The 27,155-nt window shown below is 36.6% G+C and overlaps 1 protein-coding gene across 3 annotated transcripts in view; it reads right to left on the reverse strand.

The window, feature by feature from the left end:
- Positions 1-1,399: 1,399 nt before the first annotated feature.
- AGPS (alkylglycerone phosphate synthase) overlaps positions 1,400-27,155 on the reverse strand; it is a 58,272-nt gene continuing 32,516 nt past the window's right edge. For 2 of the 3 annotated variants that reach the window (XM_080400373.1, XM_080400371.1), the window contains 11 exons: positions 26,166-26,274; positions 25,618-25,745; positions 22,977-23,028; positions 20,623-20,699; positions 17,538-17,650; positions 15,876-15,945; positions 14,844-14,905; positions 12,885-12,974; positions 12,358-12,457; positions 10,570-10,627; positions 1,400-2,465 (listed from right to left, as the gene is read on the reverse strand). In XM_080400373.1, the coding sequence (XP_080256499.1) occupies positions 2,344-2,465; positions 10,570-10,627; positions 12,358-12,457; positions 12,885-12,974; positions 14,844-14,905; positions 15,876-15,945; positions 17,538-17,650; positions 20,623-20,699; positions 22,977-23,028; positions 25,618-25,745; positions 26,166-26,274 (981 nt within the window). In that variant the 3' untranslated portion in view covers positions 1,400-2,343. The remainder of the gene's footprint in view (positions 2,466-10,569; positions 10,628-12,357; positions 12,458-12,884; positions 12,975-14,843; positions 14,906-15,875; positions 15,946-17,537; positions 17,651-20,622; positions 20,700-22,976; positions 23,029-25,617; positions 25,746-26,165; positions 26,275-27,155) is intronic. The other variant, XM_080400372.1, reaches the window with a different exon arrangement.

Below are 27,155 nucleotides of genomic sequence, written 5' to 3' on the forward strand. Positions count from 1 at the left end.
AAAATTATCCATTACATTTATAGTTAATCTTTTCCTCAAAGCTATCCAGTGACATTGCTTTGGGACCCTTATAGCCTGTTATTTCACCTTCCCATAGGACAATTGACATGCAGTAAAAATCTTTACTGCATTTTAAATCACTTCAGAAGCCAGTGGCTGTTTAAAGGTTAGACAGAGAATATGAGGTTTTGCCTGTTTAATTTCAAAACAAAGAGGGGATGAGGAAACCATAGTCGGCAAATTAAGAATTGGAAAGGATGTTGTAGAGCTGTGTTGTACTTTAAGTCAAAATTAGAGCTCTAACTACTTGTTTTAGCTCTGTGCTGTCATTCTGAAAAAAGCCTTCAAATACTTTCCTTCAAAACTGATCCTTCATAGTTGGAAATACACTTTCACTGAGGCACATAAACACCCTTCATATTCACCAACTCCTAGAAAGGTCTCTTTCAGAGTGATACAAGTCATCAGCAAGATGTCAGCCGTGGCCATGTAGTCACCATCATACAGTATGCAAGATGATAAGTCCCTTGCATAAATATGTAGGTTCACTTTGCTGAGATACCATTGTGTACTTAAGGAACACTTAACCACAGTGCAAAGACAGCTTCCTAAAACAGACTACAGATATTGTTTTGGTTGCAGTAAGACAAACTCTAGGGGCCAAAGCCAAAAATATAGAAGAGTAGATTTTTGTGTTGAAATGTTGCAAAACAAAGACCATCCAAAATAAATCTAGCTGCACTGCAAATATCACATTGTTTTATGACCTGCAGATCATAAAAAATTTACCTTAAGTACCCTGACAGCATGCATTTTAAAGTGATGTTTTGAGTGGTCCATTTTTTTGATCACTAATTATAGCATTGAAATTAATCTTTAAACAAGTTCAAAGTTGTCTGATATACAATATTTTTCAAGCATTTTAAACTTTTTGGTGTATTACTAAAACTGAGAGCTAAATCAGACAGTATTCTAAAATAGTTTAAAAACAAAAATGCAATTTTCCTCCTCATTAAGGGCACTACCAATACAAAAGGTGTCCAAACTGACACTACAGAGCTGTGAAGCAGTTTGCTAGAGACAGTGTCCTCAAAGGATAGTCTGTATTTTTATCCTATGCAATCATATACACAAATTATCAAAAAGTTGGATAATTTGCTTTAAGAAAAGAACCACCTTAAAAATGGAACATGAGTATTCAGAAATATTTTTAGTTTTACTGATTAAGCTTCAAGTTTCAATGTAAAAATGCTTACTCATACTGATCAAGAAAATATTTCATTTTCTTAAAGTTCAGTGGACAATTAAACTGTGGCTACTAGTGAAGTAAATGAGTCATAAAGGCCATAGGAAACTGTACAAAACTAAAATGGGAAAGCTCACTTTCAGGATGACAGTATGTTATCCACTTAAGTGTTTTATTAAATTGTTGAGACTGTTTCAAAAGACAGTGCTGGGCAGTTTCATTTGAATAGCCAAAACATTTTTTTCTTAACTGAAAAAGATATTTTGCATCTCTGCAAAACAAACTGGAGCAAAACCCATACACACTAGGACTGAAGTACAGATGAATTCAAAGTTTTGTTACAAACCTGTTTTCAACATACAGTGAGAAATGTCCATTGTACAGTGAGAAATGTCCATTGTACAAAACTTAATAGTGACTGACCTACAATTGATTTAAGATTATCCCAGCAATACAAATACAACTCAGAACTGCTCAATTGTGTAAGATTTTTCCAATAATACTGCAGTGGAGACCCAGTTTTTAGGAGTAGTTTGACTTAACATTGTCTCTTTTGATCAAAGCCCACATTCCAACATTAAGTATTCACCGGTTACAAATCTGTTACATACTTAATCCTTCAGTATGGTGAAGTACTTCTTGGTGTTCCCTCATCTGTCTCTTAGCAGCATTCCTTTAGCAAGAGGCTGGGTTGAGCAACTGCTTCTGTAGAAAACACTGTTGCCAGTCTTTGTTCTCCTTGCAGGGAATGCTTTAGTAAGAAACATATGGCAGTATCCAGCATTGAAAATACTGTCAGCTGTGTTGCCTGACCAAACCTGCAAAACCAAATCTGCATTTCCTGGCTGATAATAAACAACCTACTGGGCACAAAGTGTAAGAGTTTAAGAGCATTGTAAAGTAAAAATCCATAAACATTAACGGCAATGTTTACACTTTATTGGGGGGAGGGGGAAAGAGAGTGGCAAAAAATCAAGTTACTAGTTTAGTCTAGTTCAGTTATGTTATATTTGATTACTGGGATACCAATACAATGAAAGTGGAGTAATTTCAATAGTAACTTTGAAGAAGTTTAGTACATCATGTTATGCAGGGCTTTATAAAAGATTTTTGTTTCCAAAGATGTTATTGGGGTCCACATATTCCTTAACAGATCTCAGCATTCCCAGGCCAACATCAGAGATGCTCTCCTTCATCCAGCGCTTCCGTAATTTGCCTACTGGAAAAACAAAAACAAAGTGCTTCAATATATGGCAGGATTCTGGGAGCCAATCAATCTTGTGACCATGAATGAATAAACACTGTGTGATAAATGCTTTTATTCAAAAATGAGAAATGTTTTGCTTTATTTGATTTATTGAGCCCACCAGACTATCAAGCTCATTAAGCTCAGCATACTCCCAGAGGAAGACTGTGTTCCACACTGTCTACTTTCTTTAGAAACTATGAAATTCAGATGAAGCTTAGGCTGAAATCACATTCTATTAAAATAGGGAATCAGTAATAATTTTTTAAAAGCCACCCAGCTAATTTTAAGGCTGTAGAGGAGTTTACTAAAAAGCAGAACCCCACACCTCTTGGTTGCTTTAAAGTGAAAATATAACTCTATAATCAAACTTGAAACAGTACTGGTTTAAATAACAAACAATTGTTTTCTAAGGAGAAGACTTAAAGCCTAGTTTTAAATCAGCAAAATATCTTTCACTCAAATTTTTACACAGGCTGGTAATTGCTCATACCATTACATAACAGCTTAGCTTCCCCATGTAAAAATGGATATTCACAACATACAAACAAAGCAAAGCTGAAACACCAGCCATTTAAAAACTCATTTCACTGAAGTCTCACAATAGTCCTGTTAAATGGCCGAGTGTTCACATACTAATTAACCAAGTCATCAACTCTGATTTAACAGATCATTCAAAATAAAGGACATTTTTTCATTAAACACACTATAACATTTAACTTGACAGCCTGAAACACAATCCATTTGTCAGTATGATGCTATATAGTAGAGGTTTGAGAGACAGATGCTTTAAAAGTATCTGAAGCTAAATTCAAGCCATCTTTTGTGCCCTGTTTTCAGGGTAACCATCAAACTGTCATCAGAATAATAAATTACAGGGAGACCTCTGGAGAACAGAGTATATTTGTTTATACCTTAAGGAATATGAGCTAGTCACAATGCCAACTGAAAAAGCAAATAAAGTGAGAAAATGAAATTTGCAGTTTGCTAGAAAACTATCAGCAGCATGTGTGTCAAGAGCAAAGATCATAACTGAAGGGCAAAAGAATTTGTCATGTGGTAGGAACTGTGGTTGTATTTTGCAGCCCAGCTCAAGGAAAAAAAAAAAAAAAGACCCCATCTGTAAATATACCATCACAACAATCTGACCGAGCAAGCTGATGTACTTTAATTTTATCTGGGGAAATTTTATGCTACTGCTACAAAAAAAGAACCATGGATGTGGCTTGACCATCACCTCAAGTCACTCACACTGGCTCTTACACAAACAGCTGAAGAACAGTCATTACCATTCTCAACTGTTATCTGTAATATAGTTTCAGTGAATGTGTCCTGTGGTTATGGATGTAATTGTCCTGAAAAGACTGCAAACAACTGCTCCAACAAGATGGAGCACATTAGAATCACAGCAGGATGCCCAACAGCTAGCATGCCTGCCTCTTTTACACCTCCAGTAATAATGCAATTCCACAAGGAACTGAACTACTGTCTGAGCAGCACCAAACAGTCGTTGCATATTTAATGAAGTCGCTCACCAAGTGCTGGAAAACAGAAGGTGCTTGGAGTGCATCATTAGTTCTGTCAAAGTGATAATTTACACATCTATCTTGTCAAATTTTCTATGGTTTATACTTTTGCAATAATAAATCTAACATACATTTGATTAGTGAACTGGAAAGAAAAAAAAGCTGTACTACAGTTACCAGCAGTCCTTCACAAACAAGTTCAATGAAAATATTTTAACCCCTTGATAACAGTAGGTTGAGCCCCTGCTCCTACCGCTCATGTCAATAAGATATACATGGATTTTTCACCTACTCAGGTTTTCATATTAGAGTTAAAAAGCACTGAAGCAGTCTCACCCTTCAAATTCTAAATCCATCTGATTAAATGGAAAATAGAACAAGTGAAAGAAAGGCTCTGTGCAGACAAGAGCACCACTTAGAAAAGCAATGTTTATGTTTGTTTCACTTCAGGTTAGTGCTGCCCTTCTCCACAGGACAATCCAATTAGCTTCAAGGATAAGAGGGGAAAGGAGAAGGAATTATTTTTACATTCATGGTAACATCTTTTACTATTATGGCATTTTCTAAGTGGCAAAGTTGGTTAACTCCACACTAAGCCTTGCCAAAGAACAGCTGTGGGCTCAAGGAAGCCTTAACTTCCCCACCAATAAAAGATCTCAGTTAAGACTGATCTTACCATGGGCTACAGAAAATCACCTTTCCATTTCTAGCCTTTTAGTTTTAGGCCTAGATGATGCCATTTATATAGACATTTAACTGACATGAGTGTGCACAGAACTAGATTTTATCCAAGCATCTACCAATTCTGGGCTGTCAGCCCAGTACACTTTTCTCAATTAAAAATTATATCAAATTCATTTGATTCTGTACACTATATCATAACATTATTAATAAAGGTTCTCAAATCAGTATAACATTGTACAATCAATTTGTAGCAGCTTAACAAGTCACTACTTAGCTATACACACCATTACACACACAGTCCTCGTTGCCCCAACTGGAAACAAATACAGCCATTCCTTCTTGCATCTTCTTCCTCTGAAGATATCTTACATCTTAATTATCCAAGATTAAGTACAACAGAATTAGTTTTCAAGTTTTACAAGTGGCAAGTGCCCTGTTCCTGAGGTGTGCTGAGCAGTCCAATGCCTTAAAACATTCGCTGAAGATTTATGGCTTCCTAATCTGAAGCCCAGCCTATTACATAAAGTACAAACTCCCTAACATGACAAGATGTCTACTTCACACAACATACTTCAGACCAGAAAGCCAAGAAGCTTGTTCAGTAGCAACCCTGAGACAGTCCAACACCAGTTTTATTTTTGCAGCATTTTCAAATTTTATCATTATAGTCCATATAATCTCATATGAAAGAAAAAAAGCATGTGAGCAACTTCTCAGTTCTGATATGTGGCTGGTCCAACCCTTCACTGACTTCATTAGAAAGGTTGCTCATGCTTCCAGTGCCCTTTTAATCTGTTAGGGAATAAAATACACTTTTGAAAAGGGCAACCATACTCTATGCTGCTCCTGCAGAACCCACTTTTTGAAAAAAACACCAAACATGCATCGACATTACACTCTACCAAAACTTTCCTATGTGCATGATTTTTCAAAGAAGTGCATAGAGAGCACATATCTGCTGGCCACAAAGATGATAAAACTGAAGTATAGCTCTCCTGGCTCATAAAGGCTACATGTGCTCATCTTCAAAAATGCATCTGGATAGCTGCAGAAAATCTGGCTTCTAAGAATGGAGCTACAAACAGCAGGCAGCAATTGTTTTTTTTTCATTTTTGGAATATGAAATACTTGGGTACACATGAACACTCTTGTAAGGAAAGTTTTAATTTAGTGACCAATCCCAGAAATAACTCTGCACCCATACAGAACAGATTTACAGCAGTGTGTGGCACCAGTGGAAATAGGCTCTAGTGGCACTGCACATGGCTCTAGACTTCCTCTGCTGCAGCCCTTTCAACTTAGAGGTAATTATTGCAGAATAGCTTTGCAAAAGGAGAAGCAGTAACAGGTCATAAGAAGGGTGGGACTCTTCCAGCTGTTGCACACTTCCTGAAGTTGGTGTTCTCTACAGAAAGCATCTCTCTACTCATAGAAATTGCTTAACGGCTTACTACTCTTCCAGAAAGAGCTGCAACACTGAGAAAGCTCAGTACATTAATATTGTAGTAGTGCTGAAGTACATTGGACCAGCATACCTGAAATCTATCACATACTTAAACACTTACCACCATAACATCTTACACATTTTCACTTTATATCTAAATAACTTCAGTACTTTCAAGTTTTGTGTTGACTAATCAGAAAGCCCTCTGCATTTTTTTTTGGTGGAAAAGGCACCAGCGATGACTATTCTATTAAGACTTTCAGACCAAGCAAGAACATACAACTGCATTACTTCACATAAGGTTACTCTGTCAAATGTCAGTTTAAACTTGTTCTAATCCATACAGCAAGCTCTAGTTTAAAAAAAACCCATACGATCAGCCTCCAGTGCTTAACCTAAAGCTAAGATACTCTTCCCGTGTAGATGAGAAAATGTGTTCAACTCCTCCATAATGGAATTTTGCAATTCCAGATATTGTAGTTTGTGTGGGTTAATTACTACAGTGTATAGCTTAAACCACAGCCTCTTAATGATGCCAAAGAATTGCAATGAATTGCCTTGTCAAGCATTCAATTGCATGCAAGTAAGGTGCAGGGGGTTTTAGGGTTTGTCTTGGGTTTTTGTGGGGTAGTGGTTTTTGTTTTGTTTCCATACATAAACTGCCAGGAAATTGATACTCTGCCTAAACCTGTGGAGCCTGGGTTACCTAGTTAACCTTTTTTCTAGTCAATCTGTCTAAAAAGTAGAAAACAATTAATTCTATTATGTTAAGTGGCTAAATGGTGGGTTTGAGGAAAATAGCCCAAGCTGGTAATTGTTTCCTTAAGTAACCAGCTTTAGTTAGAACATTTCCTGCAAGGGAAACAATCATTAATTTTTACCCTGTTCTTTAGATTTACATGGGTGCTTGGGTTGCTAATACAGAAGGAATCAGGCTCAAATCCAGTCAGCTCCCTCCTGATGCTGTACCCCAAGGGGTTACAGTTGTATTTATACACCAGTCATACCTACTGATACTTCCTCAGCACACTGCATTTTATGTATACAAAAAAGCATGGTTTTTTACAAAACCTGAATTCAAGAACACCAGGTGTGACACATATGGATGGTTTTAGAGTTTGCCCTAGATGATTAGAAGAATCATGTATCTAAATAAACTTGTTTCTACAAGAAATTGTCATTTCTAAGGATGCTCTTTAAACGCTAAGTTTCTAGAAGGTATTGGTGGCTCTAGCAATCCTTATTTACATGAGACTTCAACTCAAATCTAGAAGGTACTCAGTGGCCAGAAATGCATAACAATCAAATCTGTGCTCAGAAATGTGCACATTCTACCTGTAGGACATAGTCAAGGCAAGGTGAAAACTATGATAAAGACTAAAATCTCATGTAGGAAACTAAGACCAGGAATGCTACAACTAGGATATCTAATTCCTGAATACCTTTCAAAAGCTTTTACTAACTCAGATTATGTCATAGCATTAGCCAAAAGGGACAATGGCAGCAGAAGAAATCACTTCAAAGTCACACATTAAAAAGCTACTTTAAAACCACTAAGCAGCTTTTCAGCAGTTTGTTCACAACAAGTTTAGCAAGAAACAGACCTAACACTTAGATTTTTATGATCCTGGCAGACTTGTCTGATAACCTTCTCTATAAGGAAGAATTTCTGGTGCACTGGAGAATGGCTGAATTCCCCCCCCATAAAATACATAGCTGATCAAATAGGCTGTTAAGTGTATTTTTATAGCAACACATATGCCTCATTCTTTCTAAATGTAAACTCTGTTCATTACATAATTCAGAATCATTATCAAGTGGAAAACCATTCCTGACATTAAATATTTGAAAGTCAAGAGAAACACTTCAAGACAGAATTTGATTAAAAGGAGAAAGTCATTTAGGTTGCAGTATTATAGAAATGATATCCAGATTTGTAAGACAAGAAAATCCAGGTAGTCTACTCCAAAATACAAGTAATTGTTACATTGAAAGGATAAATTCGTTACACAGATGTATATATCCAACTTCACTATAGCTTCTTGGGTCCATGAGATGCTTGCTGTACAAGGCTGGTATTGATACACTTCTGCAGTTTTTTGTTGGAATGTTCTTGTTCTCACATATTGCAAAGTGTGATCTTCAATATAATCCATTTACAAATAACAGCTATACTTCTTAAAAGCTTTAAGTATCAAAAGTCATTGGGAGAGGGGAATCTCATAGTATTACTTTAGTGAATCTTGCTTAAAAGTTACAATTATTTTTCATTAGCCTGGAGGGAGCTGAGGAGAGAAGAGATACTAAGATTAAAATAGAACCTTAAGTAAAGTGTTTCTGAAGTTACTCTTCATAAAAGTATCATGATTTCAGTTCTCACTGTAGATTGTAGCTATATGTCTACCTGCAGTTAATACCTCCCTAGATGTAAAGTGATTTAGAGCTTTATGCATCTCAGTGTCACATATGTCCACTTCTTCACTCAAGGAGTGTATGAAGATTGACTTAAGCAGGCTTCGTATTTCCTATAGCCTCAAGTCCCAGACTACATCTGTTTTCTTTGATACACAAAACCAGAGTTAAAATAGCTCCATTTATCACAGTGTGATTGTAGGCAGACAAACCAGCCTGTCTGTTTCCAGATAGTGAAAACAACTGTTATTAATCACAATTACAAGACAAATACTAGAAGAAATTGCACCAGTATTTTCTTTTACCCCACACAATAGACTAGTCTTGGCAGTGCTAAGAATGACAAAGCCTGAAGGTCAGTAAATAAAACTGATACTGTTAGGCTAATTCTCAGCAGCATATGTACTAAGTATCAAAAAATGAATCTTCAGTATCATACACAACGACCTGCTAGACAAAAAAACACTCAAAGCAGAAAATATTTATCAGTGTAAGAAGTAGTCATGCATACAACAGGAACTTAAGTAGTCTAACAAACCAAGTTTTCCGTATCTGTGGAGTTAGAAAGTTCAAGTGTGCAAGCTTTTGAAAATGCTACATAACAAACTTTTTTTCTTGTTCAACATATGCTGTAAGCAAGGTTTCATACAGTGAGGGCAAATACACCCAAATATGTGACAAGCTCCAGCTGCATGTGAGTTAATGGATGAAATGCTAGTCACAGTAAAATACAGCTGCCACAGCAGGGGAGCACAACAGTACATCAGGGGGTGGTGGTGGTGGTAAATTCCACATCCCATATGTGATAATTGACTAGTCCACTATACCATCATATTAAAGATTTAATCAGAAGACAATAAGAGCATATTAAAAAACACTGAAACTGTTTTCACTCATGTTCTAATCACCTACGTATGTTTCAATATCCTGATATTGCTAAAGCAGCACCCATTCCAGTTTTTATCAAAGCTAGATGCCCCAAACCAGCCCCAGCTAGAAGTTTCAAGTCCAGGAAGTCACCAAGATGTTTTAAAGCACACACTTCTGTTGCTCCCACACAGAGCTTTCTTAGAACTACAATTTCTTTATCTAATTTTAAAACATTAGACTTCCTCTTTGCTGTTATTTCTGTGGCCAGACAATGCCTCAAGAAAGCAGAAAGAAAAAAACCATGCAATAAGTTAACCATTTTCAAGAAGCTAGCTGCACAAACCAAACTGATTCTGCAACAAGTATTTCTGACATTTAAGTTCACAGCATTAGAGATTAAAAACCAAGTCAGGTTATCTGAATATGTGGGAAAAGCAAAATAAATCATCAGGTACATGAAGTATCACATATATAACACTGGTCCTTAAATTTTAATATTAAAGCACAAAATAGCTTGCAAAGAGGCTAGTAATTCAGGACAAGTAATCCCCAAACTCCAAAAAGAGGAAACTGGATAATCAGAAGTTAACAGACAGCAAGCCAATAATATCAGTACTTACATAACAAATTACACGACAAACAGTAGATTGCAACATGCCCAGTTTAAGGCCACTGGCTCTTTTACGCAGATACTTTCACTAAGTGCCCTGGAATTAGGGCTAGCAGTATTCACCTAGCCACAAGGGACACTAAACTAAGACCAAAAATCCTGTTTGAGGTCTTTCTAACTGAATATACCTCTGCACAAGGTTCAGTAGAAGTTGTCTAAGAAACCAATCAACTACATTTTCAGGTTCTGAAACCTGTAGACTTCCTATCAAAGGTCTGAAGCTGATGGTCATAAATGCAGCACATTGTATGACTTGATGTCAAGCAAACCAGGTCTAGGGACACTCCTGCTGGAAGTCTGGCAAAAGGGTGAGAAGTTTCCTGAAAGAATGCCTGGACATCCCCTCCTCACCCCCAGTAAGCTCAGTTCACGTCTGTGAAATATTTTTCACAGTTCTATTACAAGCTATTTTATGTTACTCATGAATATTTAGCAGTATCAAAGAGACTAATATTAGACTGAGAACATTACCTCCATGGTGATGTGACAGACTCCCTCCATTGGCAAGTATTTCTTCTCTAGCAGCCCTCTAAATTGGAAAGATAAGGATTTATTCAACAGCAAACACACAAGACTTTTTAGTGAAATGCTTGCTACCATACTCATGTACACAGGTCTATGAAAAGTTCAGAAGTAATTAGGGTACACAATACAAGTAAACATTTTAGTTCAAGTCTGCAAATAAATCTAAGTGGGGATTTTTCAAATAAACATTACTAAAGCCAAGACATTTCAAATGGCATCTACTATAACAAATCTATTATTGCAGGAGAGAATATTCTGGATCACTTCCCCCTTGCTGAAACTAGTCTAGCAGCTGGGATGCTCATCTGGAAGATTAAGTGCCTAATGAAAAACTAATTGCAATAAGCAAGTTTGAAAACGTGCTCCTCAGGGGGATTTAAGATCCTTATTCAGACCAGAGTTTAGACCCAGATCTCCAAAATTCTGATCGAGGAAGTGACGTACTTCACAACTGACAACCCCTCCATGGGTGAAGTCTGTGGCAGAACACAGAATTTATGTTACAAAATATATGAACACTTTCAAGCTCTAGAATCTTCTTTTCCATCCAGCTGATCATGAATAGTTAGACAGCTTAGAAGGTGTAACAAAGCTTTCCTAAGCACAAGCACTAAATATTTTTTTTAAAAAGCATACTTTTTTTAGGAATAATGTATATAACCATACCTATGCAGTTAGAGATTTTCTCAGTTTGTCACAGAGTGCATATACTTGGTTGGTAAACTCGCTTTGTTAGGTTAAATTTAGTCACTTATAATGGAAGGCTTGCATCCAGATGATCACGCTGCTAACCAAATTCCAATAAATGGTAATATCTAAGCATTAATAAAGTCTCATTAAATAAGCACTCAAGTATTAAATTTTCCAATGTCCTAGATTCAACAGCATGAAAGCCTCAGAACTTGTAGATAAAATTTTGCATCCGCTTGCCAGGTTCAAGAGACATTTCTAAAGAATATACTTAGCATATCATTCTTCTCATACTTAAATATAGACCATATCTCCACAGTCCTATTAGCAATTTTCTGGTGCTGAAGTTTGAACCTATGAACCAAAATGTAGGATGAAAAGCAGTTTAGCCATAGCCCTTCTATGTATTACATATCCAAGTATTAAATCTTCAAGGTAACAAGGATATTAGTTTCCCCTAACTAGGTAAGTATAGTGTTTCACCAGCCCAAGTGTTAAAGCAGAGTTATCCCAAAGCAGCTTACAACTGTTCTAACAGCAGACTATATACCAGCACTTACCTAAGCCTAAACAGAAATAGCCACAGCAGTTAATTCCCTGAAACAGCATGAAAGACCCCCTCATATACATTATTTTCTACATGCAGCACTATCCAAGTATGATCTTGATGGTTTTACCATGTATTTGAAAGACTAATTGACTATTAAGTGAAAGCAGCAGCTTTGTAAATAATGGAACTGTTTTGTTTCCCATGGATTAGGGTTTTGCAGTTGATAGTTTCTGCCACCTAAGAACAAACTCCAGATCAAGCTTTCCTATACTTTAGTCACAGCTACCCATTTGCTGATGTCTAAACCAGTCACCTAGTAGTCTTTACTTAGTGCACTTCTAGTGCGCACCTCTTTCCCAAGCTGCTAATGATCAAAGCTTTACAAAGAATTTTGAGCTCTTTCCTGTAAAATTCAGTTAGCCTGGCCAATGGGTTCATCATGTATTATAAGACATTACCTTCTCCCCCTCAACTATTGCTCTTGTATACATTACCTCAATTTGTTCATAGACATGAATAGGATCACTAATTCCTCTGTAGTTAAAGGCAAAGTAGAAGTAGACACATGCTCCTGCATCGTAAGTCTGCGTCACCCTGTTGACAAGAACTGCATTACAAACAAAGCTTTATGGTATTAAGCCAGCCATTATGTGATTACACAAATAAGTGACCTTATGAAAAGGGTAGCATCTTTTTCAAAATAGTTTTGTATGCTATTTGCTCATACTTCGTAAGTGACTCAATGCTATGATTTTGTAAGTTGAAGCTTTAATTGTTACACTTTTGTGCATATAAGCAAGAGTACGTGTCAAGACCTATCAAGTGCTGCTACTAATCCCTCCAATTATCCATTCTTATATGCAATCCAATTGCAGGTTAAAGAGAAAGGTCAAGATTACTAGTGTTTGTAATATCATTAATAGACGCACTTTAGCTACTAGCTAGCAAGTTTCATGACCTCTTCCTTAGTTCTCTTATTAATCAAAGGTTACAGAAAAATTTAGGTTGTTGCATGGTTTACCTGCAGGTAGAAAGAGGAGCAAACTGAACACCCTTTTCTTTACATTCTCTTACTATCCTTTCCTTTACATTCCTACAAAGGTCCAAAACCCTGCAACAGAAAATGTTAAAATATAATTTGATAACATTAAACATGTTAAAATAGTTGATTTTATACAACTTCCCAAAACCCACAGCTTTGGTTTCAGTAGTTTTTTTAGAAGTGTAATTAATAAAACAGAAGATTCCTTTCTAGAACCAGTTTTAACTAGCTTAGTTTTTGTTCTAAGAATACCCCTCACCAAGACTTCACTAGTATTGCTTTTTCTGAACTTATTGTGCACAGCAAGTTTACTCTGAAGTACTGTACATAATGAAAGCTCTTTTTCATAAAGAATAGGAGTCAAAAATGTTCAACAGAAAGTGGAGGTTACCTACTTCTGTATGTCCTTACTTTCTCAGCAAAACAGCCTCAAATTTTTGGCAAAGTAGTTGACAAATACAGCCCACAGTAGAAAGCCTGAGAACTAAGGCCTTGTATACTCTGCTAATTCCATACCTTTGGTATGTTGCAAGGCCAAAACTGGAGATACTCCACCTAAGCACTATCTTGCCAGCTTGAAATATTATAGTTCTAATATGGCAGTGTGCTATTAAATCTTGTCATAAGCCATACTTGTTTTGCTTCCCCCCCCCCCCCCCCTTCTAGGACAGACCCAGGTGCATCCAAAGTGCTAGAACAATCGAAAAATCACCATATTTCTTCAGTAGTACATTCTCCCAGGAAGGTCTACAATGCTATACTATATAATTCAGATTAAGGCATTTTACACAGATCTAAAGCTACTTTGCAGATTGAAAGTAGTAATACACAAAAAAAGTTTATCTATTTAGTGAATAAAAAAGTGGAGCTAAATATTTTATCCAAGTATCTCCAGCCTGTCAGGAACAAGGTAACTAAATGATTCATGGAAAATTACATAGTTATTGTGAGTCAAAGTAGAAAGAGGTTTTTGAAAGCATTTGCTTTGGTGAGGACAATTTTAAGTATTTTCTTATATTCTTAGGAAAAAAAATCTCTCTCCTGAAACAAGGGAGACAAATTCGCAGCTAAGTCAGCATCCTTCAAAATCTATAAAGCTAAAACAAAGAACAATTTTGCTTTAACGTTGTCCTCAGATTTCTGCCACCCACAAGATACTATGCCAATTTTCAAAGCAGAGGCTGGAACTTACTACTGCCACTGAATTCAATAGCAAGGGTACAGGCTCACCAGCTTAAGCCATCTCACTTCACACAGTTTCCACTTTGCATTAAATACTGTAAAGGTTTGAATCAAGTCAGCTTCGATCCTGTTTAAGAGGCTTCTGGCTTACCAAATAGTCAGAAGCATTCAAAATTATTTCATATATTAAACTGTCATGGTCAAGTGGTTCTCAACTATAGCTAACAATAGAAGCTTAGGAAAAAAAACCTTAATCTTGGGTAAAATATATCTTTTCAGTTTTAATTCCCCTGCATTACTGGGGAAAGAAAAAACGTAGATGTTTTGGGTTTTTGTTTGTTTGTTTGTTGTTTTTTTTTTTTTTTTTTTTTTTTTTTCAATCTTCACTACAGACTTTTCTGTGTGAAATACGCTGCTGATCCCACCCATGTGGCTGCTTAGCACACAATACAGTTATTGTAACCACTGTCCACCTTACTGAACTGGGCAATTTCAAGTCCTGAATTTGTTACAGTAAGCTAACTTTAGTAGAAATATTACTGAATGCTTGCATACATTGCATTTACAAAGTCTTGATATGTAATTTACTAGCAACTTTAGCAAGAACACACAGATGCAAGACTTGAGGCGTATCAGGGAACCTCTAATACACATGAGGCCTAAATTAGAGAACCCCCATAAGCAACCATGAGTCAGAAGTAAGTTGAATGAAATCAAGTACAAGCTTTAAGCAATTCTAAATAATCACATAATTACCTATCCCAAGGAACAGATGTCTCAAATGATTCTCCTATTACATAGTAATCCAGGCCCAGGTCCTAATAAACAGAGAAATTATCAGTGAAATTCAGCATCAACATCCAGGATTCCAGTGAATGCTACATAGCTAACAGTTGAGCAACTTTAGTCTGAATGAAAAAAAACTAGAAAGTCTATTTAGCAAAAACAACCACCTGTCCCAGTGACATTAGTTTATAATTATGAAAATAGAGTAGCTCTTCAAAGACACAAATGACAAACATTTTTATGCCATTGCTATAGTGAGACAACTTGTCAGGCTGTCAGCATGCCTACACTAATGAAACATTTGTATCACTATAACATCAAGCCAAGAGTTCTGCTGTGCTAACCAATACAGTACCTAGAAATATTTGGAATGTAATTCCTATATAGGTAGAATAAAGACAAACATTTTGCACATTTTACATATAGCCTGCTGAAGTACAGGGAAATTGATTTGACCCTGCCTACAAAAGCCAAATAAAACCTAGTATTCTGGATGTGCATGCTATTCTAACAAAAAAAAAAAAAAGTCTCAAACAGTAAGACTAAAATTCATAAGAACAGCTGCAACAGTTCAGACTAAAGTTCCATTTATCCTGGAATTCTGATCTGAACTACAGCCATAAGCAGATGTCCAAAGAACGTTTAAGAGCCAAGTAAGCACATTAGTATTTCAAGTACTCTCCCAGCCTCCAATTACATTCAACCTCTAGATTTAAGTCTAATCTGGTTTATTTAGCAACAGCTTGTGCATTCTTCCATCTAGTTTTCTCTACCATTTATTAGAAACTATTTTCTTAACACATAAGTCAATGTTTTTATGACATTTTGCTGATGAAGGTCCATAAGTAAACTCTAGTCAGAAAGGGAAGAGGTATAGCCTCTGGGAAAAGTGAGAGATATCATCCAAGATTACATGAAGATGCTTTCTCTGAAATCTAAATGCAAAAAGATGTGTCTCTTCTATTAACAGAAGTTTCAGCAGGTAGGCAAAAGGTGACCTACCCGAAGGTAAGCAATGACAAATGTCAGCATATATCCTCTCTGTCCATTATCTTCTCCTGCTGCCAAGCCACTGCAATTAACAAGAGTTTTAATTAGTTTTCCAGCATAATCATCACCAGTTTCCAAGAAGAATTACTTTATCAAATATATGTGTAAGCTGAGCTGTCTAAGCTGTGTTAGACTAGCTGCAAATAATAGGGTCTTTTCATTAGAAATGAGAAGTTACTTCAGATCAGACCTTTAATTCTTCGCATATCTTTTCATTCCATAATCTGGGAAAGAGATTAACAGTAACAAAATATTTGATGTGATCTTAAAATAAATCTTCTAATGTCACAAAAGAGCAAGGGAAACTGAACTAAGCATAGTGTATATTTGATGTTCCTTTACGGGAATATGTATAACTACATTTCTAAGCACATTGGATTTATGCACTTGTATGCTCACAGGCCATAAGAACAAGACCGACTTAAGATCCCAAAAATGTAAGTGATGAGAATGGATAAAAAGACACCACACTAAAGAAAAAGAAGTCTTGCTAAAAACAAAAAGGAAGCCTTGCTTTCACTATCTATGAAGTTAAAAGCATTATGAAAGTGAGTTTAACTACTGGTTTCTGAGAACAAGGAAGAGCTATGTATCTGTAATCAGTCCTCCTAGAAGCTCCTGTAAATCCAAGGAGGGGAGAAATTAAACATCTTGAAGAATAGAATAAAAGCATTTTAGACCAGGTTAAACTATCAAACAGTTAAGGCTATTAGTTGAGCAGCACAGACAGCACCATCTTCAAACAGATCTAATACAGACAAGTTTCCCCCCTTTATCAATACATCACCTTGAAATACCAAAATACAAAAGGATTCACAGCTGAAGCCTTTTCTAGCATACAACATTAAAAAATAACTAAAATACTCTTTAAGATCAAAAGTAATGTTATTCTTGTCGCTGGATGTTAGCAAACTGCTCACATGAAATCTCATTTTTATAAGCTGTCTTAAGTGGTAGAATGAAAGCACAGTGAAGACAACTTTCAGACAGGATAGCCCTGAAATGGATAAAACAATACTTATGTATTTAAATCACACTTAATGATGATTCTTATCAATCATGCTTAATCAAAGTAGAAGGACAGAAACTACCTGATCATTATTCAGCCTGCCACTCTAATGAATGTTTTCTGTTCCTTTACAAGACTAGAAAACAGTCTGAGGAACAAATTCACTGCATTCCTTTAATTAAACACAAATACCTTTTAAATAAGCTTCTTATGTTCACATCAATTCTGCAAAGATTTAGTGTTACCCTTCTGGTTTTGTCTTCCCTTTCTGTAGTTAAAATACAGAATCTAGCATTGCAAAACAAGCAGGTTCTATGCCTATAAGCAATTACAAGGGCTAGTTTCCATTTTAATAACATCAATTCTATATTCAATCAAGTACTTATTTTTCTGTGATAGACAGCTGAAGTTATTTAGTAAAGTTACCTATTAAGACTTAGCACAAACCATATTTATCAAAGGGAACATTCAGTGGCTAATTGATTACTGCCAAACTAGTAAATTGAGAACATCCATACAGTAATCACTAGAAAAATGCAGTAATTTATTTTTTCCTGAACAGTCAACTCCCAGCTTTGTATGAAAAAGTTCTTGGAAAAGCATACCCAAACTTGGTGGCAATATCATAGACTTGCTTTTCATGCTGAAGAACCTTCTCTCTGTCACCCTCAAAGAGCAAGGTAGCTACACAAAGTACGTTGGGATCAAATCCTTTAAACTGCAAAGAGAGAAAACTGCATTATGCCACAACTTATGTGGTAGAATGCAAGCAACAAGTTTTTACTTTTCAAATCCACAGTACATGTTCTGATTAAGAAGCGTTGCTGCAGCTAAGAGGAGATATCAGGAAAAACACACCTTTAAAAGTTTTCCCCCAAACCAGCCAAGTTCTTCCTTGACAGGACAAACATTCAGAAGCCTACTGAAATAACAGATTCCCCGCCCCTCCTTTTAAAAAACAGGATAGACATAAAAGCAGTCTACCTATGCTGAAGAAAGAATAGGTCTTAAAAATGTTTTCAGCAATAGGGAGACATTTATATTCTACCAATTATTCCTGTATTAGAGCAGGAAGATTTCTATGATGACTAAGTGTCACTGCCCTCAAAACAGTTGTATCAGCAGTGTGCCACAGAAAATCTCTATACTGGGAAAAGCACTATGGAAGGAAAATAACTTATAAACTTGTAGCAGGGAGCATATCCCAGTAGAAATTGGAGAAAAATACTAAAAATTTAGTACTAATACAGAGAGGCTGTCTATGGCTTTGTTTTGGGAGTAACAGTTATGAGTCATATCTTTGCAACCGGTCCAAAAAGTAAAAGCCTTACTTATTTTCTACCTACCTTTTAAAATTATTAATTAGCTCCAGTGAACCACCACTACTAAGACTTCAGAGAGAATGGAGATGAATATAAAGTTGCAATAAAGTTTAATGTCTTTTCACATTTTTCCCTTTAAAAAGGGTAAACATTTATAATTTAGAGCAATGTATTCTTCATGTATTGACAAGCAATTATTTTTTAAAGCCCTTCCAGTAGCATTCATCTCTTCTAGTCTCTAATGTTTGTGGTAGCTTGTTACTTCAGCACACAGCAAGGTTATATGAGGTTACATTAATAGTACAAATTCAAATTCATCCTTTAAACATAATAGCTATGCTGAGAAAAATCCCAGTGAGCTGCTATTCCTTCTTTTACTCCCTTAACTCAACAGATTAACCATACTGGAAGTTAACTGAAAGTACCAGGAGGTTCAAAAAAACCCCCACAAAACAGCTACGAGGTAAAGTATCTTAGGGTGGCTCAGTCCTCTAGCCATTGACCTCAAATCTGTACAGTGAGCCCTGGTCAGAGATATCTGAATTAGTATTTCTAAAGGAGGATATTGCATCCCACCAGCCCAACACTGAAACCCACCATGAAACAGACTATACCTCACTGTGCAAAGGATCTGTTATCCATTAGTCCTACACAAACAGCATAGCTAACAAATAGAAATACTGTTACTGCAGTGAAACTTCAAGGACAGGAATAAAGATCTATTAAGATACCATTTATGGTACCTTCTTGTTCTAGAACCACTTATATTTCATCTAGTATGAATCCTTTCACCTATTCTGCCATCTTTTGGCTGTAATGCTTAGATAACACCTTAATTCTCTTTAAGAGGCACTGAGGGAACTAGATACTACAGTGTGAACTAGTAGGCAATACCTAAAGCATTCATCTATTAGTAAACAGTCACAAATTACATGGAGGAGTAAACCAGAAAGACTTTGTCCCCATTCTCTTAAGGGGTATTAGTTAAAATATTACTCCACTCAAGAGAAGAATGAAGTGTTTGTCTGATGTGTTTTGTATACTGATGTTAACTTTTTGTATAGGGAGCAATTCACAGATGAAGTAAGCATAAGATGGATTTGAGTATCTTTGTCCCAGTAACATCTCCATTATCAGTCTCAGGGTCATTAAACTGGCTCCCTCTGTTCCTACCTCCTATCCCAGCTGGGAGTTTCTCCTAAGTAGTGGTTGCTTATATACACCAGGAGACCGAGCCCTGACAGAGCTCTAGAGTGGTCACCAATGTGGAAACTCTGCGTCAGTATTAAACAGCATTTATCTCATTTTTGCAGATGTTCTTTTCCTCCTGCAGAGCTGGAGGAATTGGCATACAGCATCCCTTGGTGATACGATAACCCAAGAAGCTGTGATGCTTGTTGCCGACTCCAGAAGCAGTAGATGTTGCCAACTAGGATTTCAAACTGACAGTAACCTTGTTGCCAAAGTCTTTACTACTTTAGTTATTTCCTGCGCTACAGCAGATCAGGGAGGGAAGACAAAATTTTTGGGCTATCTCCAAACCTAATAAGTATTCCCTAGCAAAAAGTTCCAAGACACATGACATTTTCTACTTCAGTAGCCCAAGAAAGAACAGCAGAACTAACACTAGCCACTGTCTCTCAAGTAAGCCCACTCCCTGAAGACACTAAATATTATCAAATCAGAATTAAATTTTTACCTCCTCTTATCTAACAGTTATCTAAATCTAGGATGATACAGTTTTCTACATTTGAATACCAGTATTTGCAGGAAATCTTTAGTTACTGGTTTTTGCTCCAAATTAGCTAACAAGACAGATAGCACACACAAAAGCACAAGTGAAGTAACTTTAGCACCAGATAATTCTGGACTACAAAGGGTATTCATTGGGATGAATTCCAGTAAGACAAAAATTCAGTTTACACAGGCAATTCAAGACAAATATCTTGAGGTCCTCCCAGAATTCTAGTTCACGTAACAAGGTAGGCTGCCTTGACCAAAAAAAAAAATCTGACAAGAGGAAAAGATAGTAAAGTATTGGTCTCACTCCATCAGTGTTAACTGATGATCAGTGGTCTGCAAGCTAGGTAAGTTGGTTCCAGTCTTGCTCTTGTCACCAACTCACTGTTAAGACAGAGTATATTAATCTCATCTACAGATATGACCAGTAAGAACAGCTCTCATGGAATAACTCCTCAAACAGATAATCTCATCTTGGATTAAACCACTTTGAGACTGTAGTATCAGTTAACTGGAGAGTGTAGGATATGTTACACCTGAACTCAGCTGCACTAGAGACAGTATACCAAAACAGGTATCTTATGAATAGCATGCAAAACTTGGAACAGTATTAAACCCCAAATATTACCTTTGTGATGTAGAATTTTTTCAGTCCATCCAAAAATGACGTGAAAATGGAAGCAACTTGTGGTTTAAGAGCATGACCTTTGGTAAAAGGTGGAAAAAGGTGTGTTAAGGCAAACAGCACTCTTAAAATTACTAATTCAAGGGGCAAATAAAGTTTGATAGTCAAAGTTACAAGAATCATCTGGGAGCACTTTGATTATCATAATTAAAGGCACTTTCTACTCATTTAGGAAAAGGTTCTCAGTAATTTTTTTAAAGGCATACATACAACTGTGCACAAATATTTCATCTTACACTTAATTAAGGCTGCCCTAGTTTAGATTTTTGCAAGTATATGGCATATGGAAAACTTTAGAAGCGCACTTCATTAATTTTAGCAGTACAAAGCCAAGCAAATCAGTGACTTTAAGGTTACGCCAAAACTACTGAAACCAATAGCCAAAACTGGTGCAAATTAGGAGTTAAGCAACTTTTTCATTAACTGTTATGTCACTTGTGCAAAATTTTCTACACAGAGCTAGTAATTGCTTCCTTAATCACATACGGGGAACTAAAATTCCAGGATATATAAATGGTGTCTTGGAGTTTGTTAAATTAACATCTCTGCCTCAAGACTGGGTTTAATTGAGATGAAAGTATTTTACTGTTTGTTCCATTGTTTTCAGTTACAAGCAACTTCTGAACTCCCATTACTGCTTCACTTCAACAGTCTTGCATCTGGCCTACATGCTGTGAGCCCAATTCATAAAAAAAGTTATGCACCATTTACATGATACTTTCCTTCTAAAATACTTCACAAAGTACTTCCTCCTGAATAAAGCATGAATTCAGCAATTGATTACTCTTCCTTCCCTCTTCAGTAATGAGGGACTCTCCCTGCAGATATGAACATACCTCAAGAGTACACCTCTAAGTGCACAAAAAAGCACCAGATCACAAAAGGGCATGAATTTAAACCACATCTGCAAGAACTACTGTATTTAAGCCTACTTAATGATTACAAGAAAAAAATATCTATATTGACACACCTGAAACTATGTTTTGCACATGACCGTATAAGCTGCAATCTCAGATCAATGCTAGAAAGTAGAAGAATCATTTATTCAGTGTTGCGTTAAAGCTTGTAACTGGTCAAACATCTTCCAAATTCAAAAGAAAAAAAAAAGCATCTGCCTTCATTGTACATATCCAAGAGAAACAGTAAAACACAAGAGTGACCAAAGCAAGCAGCAAGGCTTGCTGGGCTCTCAGGTTTTACAAATCCATTTCCTTGGTTTGAAAAACAAAGCTCAGCTTTCTCAGCACCACCATATTAATGGTATTTGAAGTCAAGATTCACCACTGCGGCTTCTGTCCAAAAGAAGTTTCAGAAAATCTGACTCGTTCAAGCGGTATCAGCATAGAGGTTTTCAGAGTCCATCTCTATTCACATTTACATTTTCTGGATACAACCAAAATAGCACATTCTCAGCAAGACCTTTACATTCTATAAACTATTAGCTTCAAAGCAGTAGAACTTTAGGTTCTCCTTGAGAGTGTCTTGAGCCAGAACACATCTTTTGCCAAATTTCCTACAGTAAGACAACAGCTTTCCCCAGTAATTCCTTAAAAATAATTGCTCTGCATGTCTGACATCGCCCTGTTTTGGTATTTGAACTAGTTGAAATTTCACAAAATATTTGTGTTCAGTAATGTTCTAGTAGCTTCATTGACTTTCTGTACTTACAGCCTACAGATTATTTCTGTCTGCATACGATTATGGCATTTACTACATCTAAGCTTCTTTTAAAGCTAGACATGCTTGTCCAAAGTGAGTAGTCATTGCCTCCCCCACCCAAATAATTGTTGCCACATCAGAATATTTTCACATACCTGATACTTAAGGAATCTGTATATCAACCAACTTACCTTCCAAATAAGATGCCTGCATTATGATTAATTTTTTTTGCATACCAACTTCTCATTAGTACTCTCAGCAAGAAAATGTTTCAAGTACTAAACTGCAAAACTATAATTTCTGCTCCTTCAGCAAAACAGAGGAAGTGCCACCAGAGTTTCAAACTCTACCCAGCAGACTACATACCAAGAATGGAAAGGTAGCAAAAAAACCACCCCTCATTTATATGCAGAGCATGGCTCTTTACTGGCTGTTGTAGTTCATGCTGTTTTCCCAGAGACAAAGACAGGCTTCTGTTTCTGAAAGTAGACATTATCACAATTTTATAGCATAAGTTTAAACTTCAGGTTCATTACCGCCTTAGTCTAGTTTTGAGTAAAGGAATTACCACCTAAACCAGACTACCAAAAATCAAAACCCTTAGAAGCATATTTATCTAAGAAGATCTATGTACTTACCAAACTGAAACTGTGCATTGTCAACAAGGCGAATTGATGCAGGAGCACATCTCTTGGAGACAAAGTTAAAGGAATGAGAGGGAGGAAGTATAGAAAGATTATGTACAGTTTTGCTAGAATTCATAACAAAAAAATTCTCATTTTAAAATAGCATACAAGAAAACTCTTGTAAGAAAACTTTGATACCAGAGACCTATGGCCATCATCATCACTGAAAAGGGGTGACTAAGCTTTTATTCCACTTGAATAATATCATCTATTAGGTATGTCTAGATATAATGCATTGAGAATTTTCAGTTCAGCCTCAAGCCAACAGGAATATCTGAAGATCTTTAACCTTTCAAGTATCAAGTGTTTTTCTGAATTGCCATATGCAGTAAAGATATAATTCTTCATTAAAATATCAAGCTTATGTTGCTACATAAGCAGAGATACACATACATTACAAATACATCGAAAAAAGTTTAATTGTTGTGGGTTAAACCCGGCACGCAGCTAAGCACTACACAGCTGCTCACTCACTCCGCTGCAGTGGTAGAGGGGAAAAAACTGGAAGGGTAAAAGTGGGAAAACTCATGGGTTAAGATGAAGATAACTTGATAAGCAAAATGGGAAAACACCACCAAAAAAGCAATGCAAAAAGAAATCAGTTACCACCAGCTGACCAATACCCAGCCAGTCCTCAAGCAATGGTAACCCCTGGAAGGCTCCCTCCTCTAATTTTCTTTCTGACCATGATGTTATATGGCAGGGAATGGAATATCCCTTTTGTCAACTCGGGTCAGCTGTCCCAACTGTGTTCCCTCCCAGCCTCTTGCCTGCTACCAACCTACTTGCCGGTGGGAAGAGCCTGAAAAATAGAGAAAGCCTTGACACTGTATACACGTTGTTCAGCAACAGCCAAAACATTGGTGTGTTAACATCGCTTTGGTCACAGGAACAAAATTTTCTTCATAGCAGCTGATGTTAACTCCAACCCAGCTACACCTACCTAATGTTCTGCCATCACACTGGGCTTAAAATCCACATTTGGGTCCAACCTAGATCCTGCACTGTACAGAAGTCTGAAAACAAGTGAGAACAGCTGCCTTCAATTAGGCAAGCTTCTGGTGATACATATGCCTACACTGTATAATGTGTGATGGCCATATCCAGTCATACTGACATGTATGGCCACAGGAATATGACAAAGCATGAATTTCAGGCTTGTGTTCTTCTACTCTTCTAATCAGATGGATTTAGAAGTACTCCTCTATCACTTTGACATGTTCACTGTCCATAATATCATTAATATATATTTGGTCACACAACAGGAAGAAAGAGCATGAAGAACAGGCAGGTTGACAGAAGAAGGTTGGAGGAGTGGTTTTACATGAAACCAACCCACCCACAACCTGCAGGTTGGTTAATCTTACAGTAAACTAGACCAATACAGACAAACAGCTTTTCAGACAGCTATCACTGTAATTATTACCAAGATTAATTCAAGGGGCAACAGAAGAGAAGAATAAGTAATTAAGGCTCAAGTAAACAGTGATCAAGTAAGGCTCAGTGAAACAGCAGCAGCAGCTTAGAAATGGAGCAACACTAAGTGGCTAATTGGCCTTTTTTCCTCTTCTAACTAAGCCTATAGCTAGAGAAAAGACACTAGTTCCTTAATTGAACCAAAATGTTGATCAGCAATATGATTAAGTATTCCCACACCATCCGCTTAGATACCTTTAACAGAAGAACAAGCACTAGCAGTAGAAGCACAACAGAACTGGGAAGTATATGCTAGTCAGCAGCACATGTCATTCACATACCAGTTTGAACATCTGGCTTGGAACATTAAGTCATTAATTTAGACCAATCACTACAAAAAAGTAAAGCTGTGTTTAGTTTAGCATAAATTAAAACATTTCTGAAATTACTTCACCAATTCAGGGAATATTCCAGGATTTGCTAAGTTTTACACATAGCAAAGAAAAGTTAATGAAGATAATGAAGAAAGAGGCTAGCTACTCCAAGATTTGCTTGGAAGCATAGCCACAAGGAAAAGTGTTACTCAATTTGGACACCCATGTCTGAGTTGCTACCTGAAACCACGTGACCACACTATTCAGAAGGCTGTTTAAATACTACAGCATAAGCACAATTCCACCTCAAAATATCCAGCTCACCTGAACATGTCACTGTGCTTCAGGAAATGTTTTCTAGACATAGACCATATCCTTCCATTGCATGACTTCTGATCCTTTGTCACTTTAGAGCCATAAATCCAACTACCTTTTACTTATGCACTGCAACTTAGTTTCTTTAAATACTGGTTCCCTCTACATAGCCCTGAATTAATCTGAGAATTAAGCCCTGTTGAAGGAGATGCATATCTCAGCACAGAAAGTTTGGCTCTGCAAGTAACTCCCTCTGAAAAAAGCAGTCAGAAGGCACATCCACAACATGTCTCAGAATATCAAGCAAATTCAGAATGTACTCAATCCTCAACTGCATAATTTCCAAAAGCCTCATGGACCATATACACTTGATGTGGTTCGTATTACCTCAAATCCTCACTTCCCAATTGCCAGTAGTATGGCATCAGCATACCCCTAGTGCTAGAATCTGCATCCTTGAGTGAAGTTAACATCTAGCTTTTCTTTACCTGCTTTGCCACTTCCCTTAAGCAGGCTACCCCTCGTTCAAAATTGGGGAAGACCACAGAGCCATACTTCTGGTATTCAGGGACTGGGCGAATCTTTATCGTAACTTCAGTAACCACTCCAAGAGTTCCTTCAGGAGAAAAAGAAAAACTGAGTGAACTGTTGCAAGATATACTTCTTGCAAGTTACCCAACTTAACAATTGTTTACCAGGATGTTGTAAGTTAACGTAAATCAGAAGTCCCAAAAATTCACTATTGCAGTAGTAGGTGATTTATTCCTGACATGGTAAATTCTTACAAGATACCCTCTAAATCATGTTTGTTACTAGACTTGTAGACTAACTCCATTGAACACTGCTTAAAACAGGTCTGAGTTGCTTAATTTCAGTCCTAATTAAAGTTTCAATGTATTATCCTAACACAAGAAATTCATGACTGCATAACGCCACTCAGACACACTGGAAGCCACAGCATTAAAGATGTTCAAATCATCGAGCCATTACAGAAGCTGACGGAAGATGCAGTTACATGCAATTACTGTGTTTATACCTTCAGATCCCATAATGAAGTGATGGATATCAGGTCCTGTCGACATGCGAGGTACTTGACAGTTTTTTTCTACTATTCCTCTAGGAGTTACCATTTTTATATGGATCACCTGTTTAAACAATATGCAATGACTATAAATACTTGCATTAGGCACACACAAATTTTTTGTATGATATTAACTTTCTACAAAACTTAATATTAAGATCAATACAGTTCAGCTTTGTAAGCTTTAAGACATTATGTAGGCAGTCCCAAGAACTTTTAGAATAACCTGAGGACTGTTAATAACAGTCATTTTAACACAGCATGGTTCGCCCACACAGATTGTTTCCAGTTCTATGCCAAATCAAATGAACTGTTGACTACATGCAGGCAATATCAGTTAAAACTGTTTTGTCTTTTCAGTGTAGACAGCACTTCATAAACATTAGTATGTTAATACAGAATATACATACACTTCAGAGGAAAAAAGTGAGGGTTTAAACTTTGCTTTAGTATTGCTGCTTTATAAAGCTTATAATTCAGTTAGAAGTATTTCTGTAGCAACTGATACTAGGAGCAAACATAGCAGTAAGCTTTATGAAATAGATCATCAATATAAAATCTGCCATAAGACTGATATGTATGTAAGGCTAAGGCTCTAAGTTCGGGTTTTTTTGAAAATATTTTTAAATGTTATTGCTTCCAGCTTTATTCATGCACATGTAATACAGAGTCCAGATTTCTTTTTAATCCTTTATTCAATTATTTTATACCAAGGAATGGCGAGTTTTGGGTTTATGTAGTGAAGCCTTTAAATGAAGCAAGATTACTGAATTTCAGCTGATGGGTTTAAAACTTTCTAGCACAGGTAGCTAAGTAATTTTCATCCTGCTCTGAGTTGTTCAAGAATTTCATTATATGCATTTTACAAACTGTTGATTCTACAATAAGTAGATTTTAGACAGCTTATATAACACACCATTTCTAGATATAAAGTTTCCTCAGAAG

The sequence above is a fragment of the Falco punctatus genome, assembly GCF_963210335.1.
Source record: "Falco punctatus genome assembly, chromosome: 8".
Classification (NCBI taxonomy): domain Eukaryota; kingdom Metazoa; phylum Chordata; class Aves; order Falconiformes; family Falconidae; genus Falco; species Falco punctatus.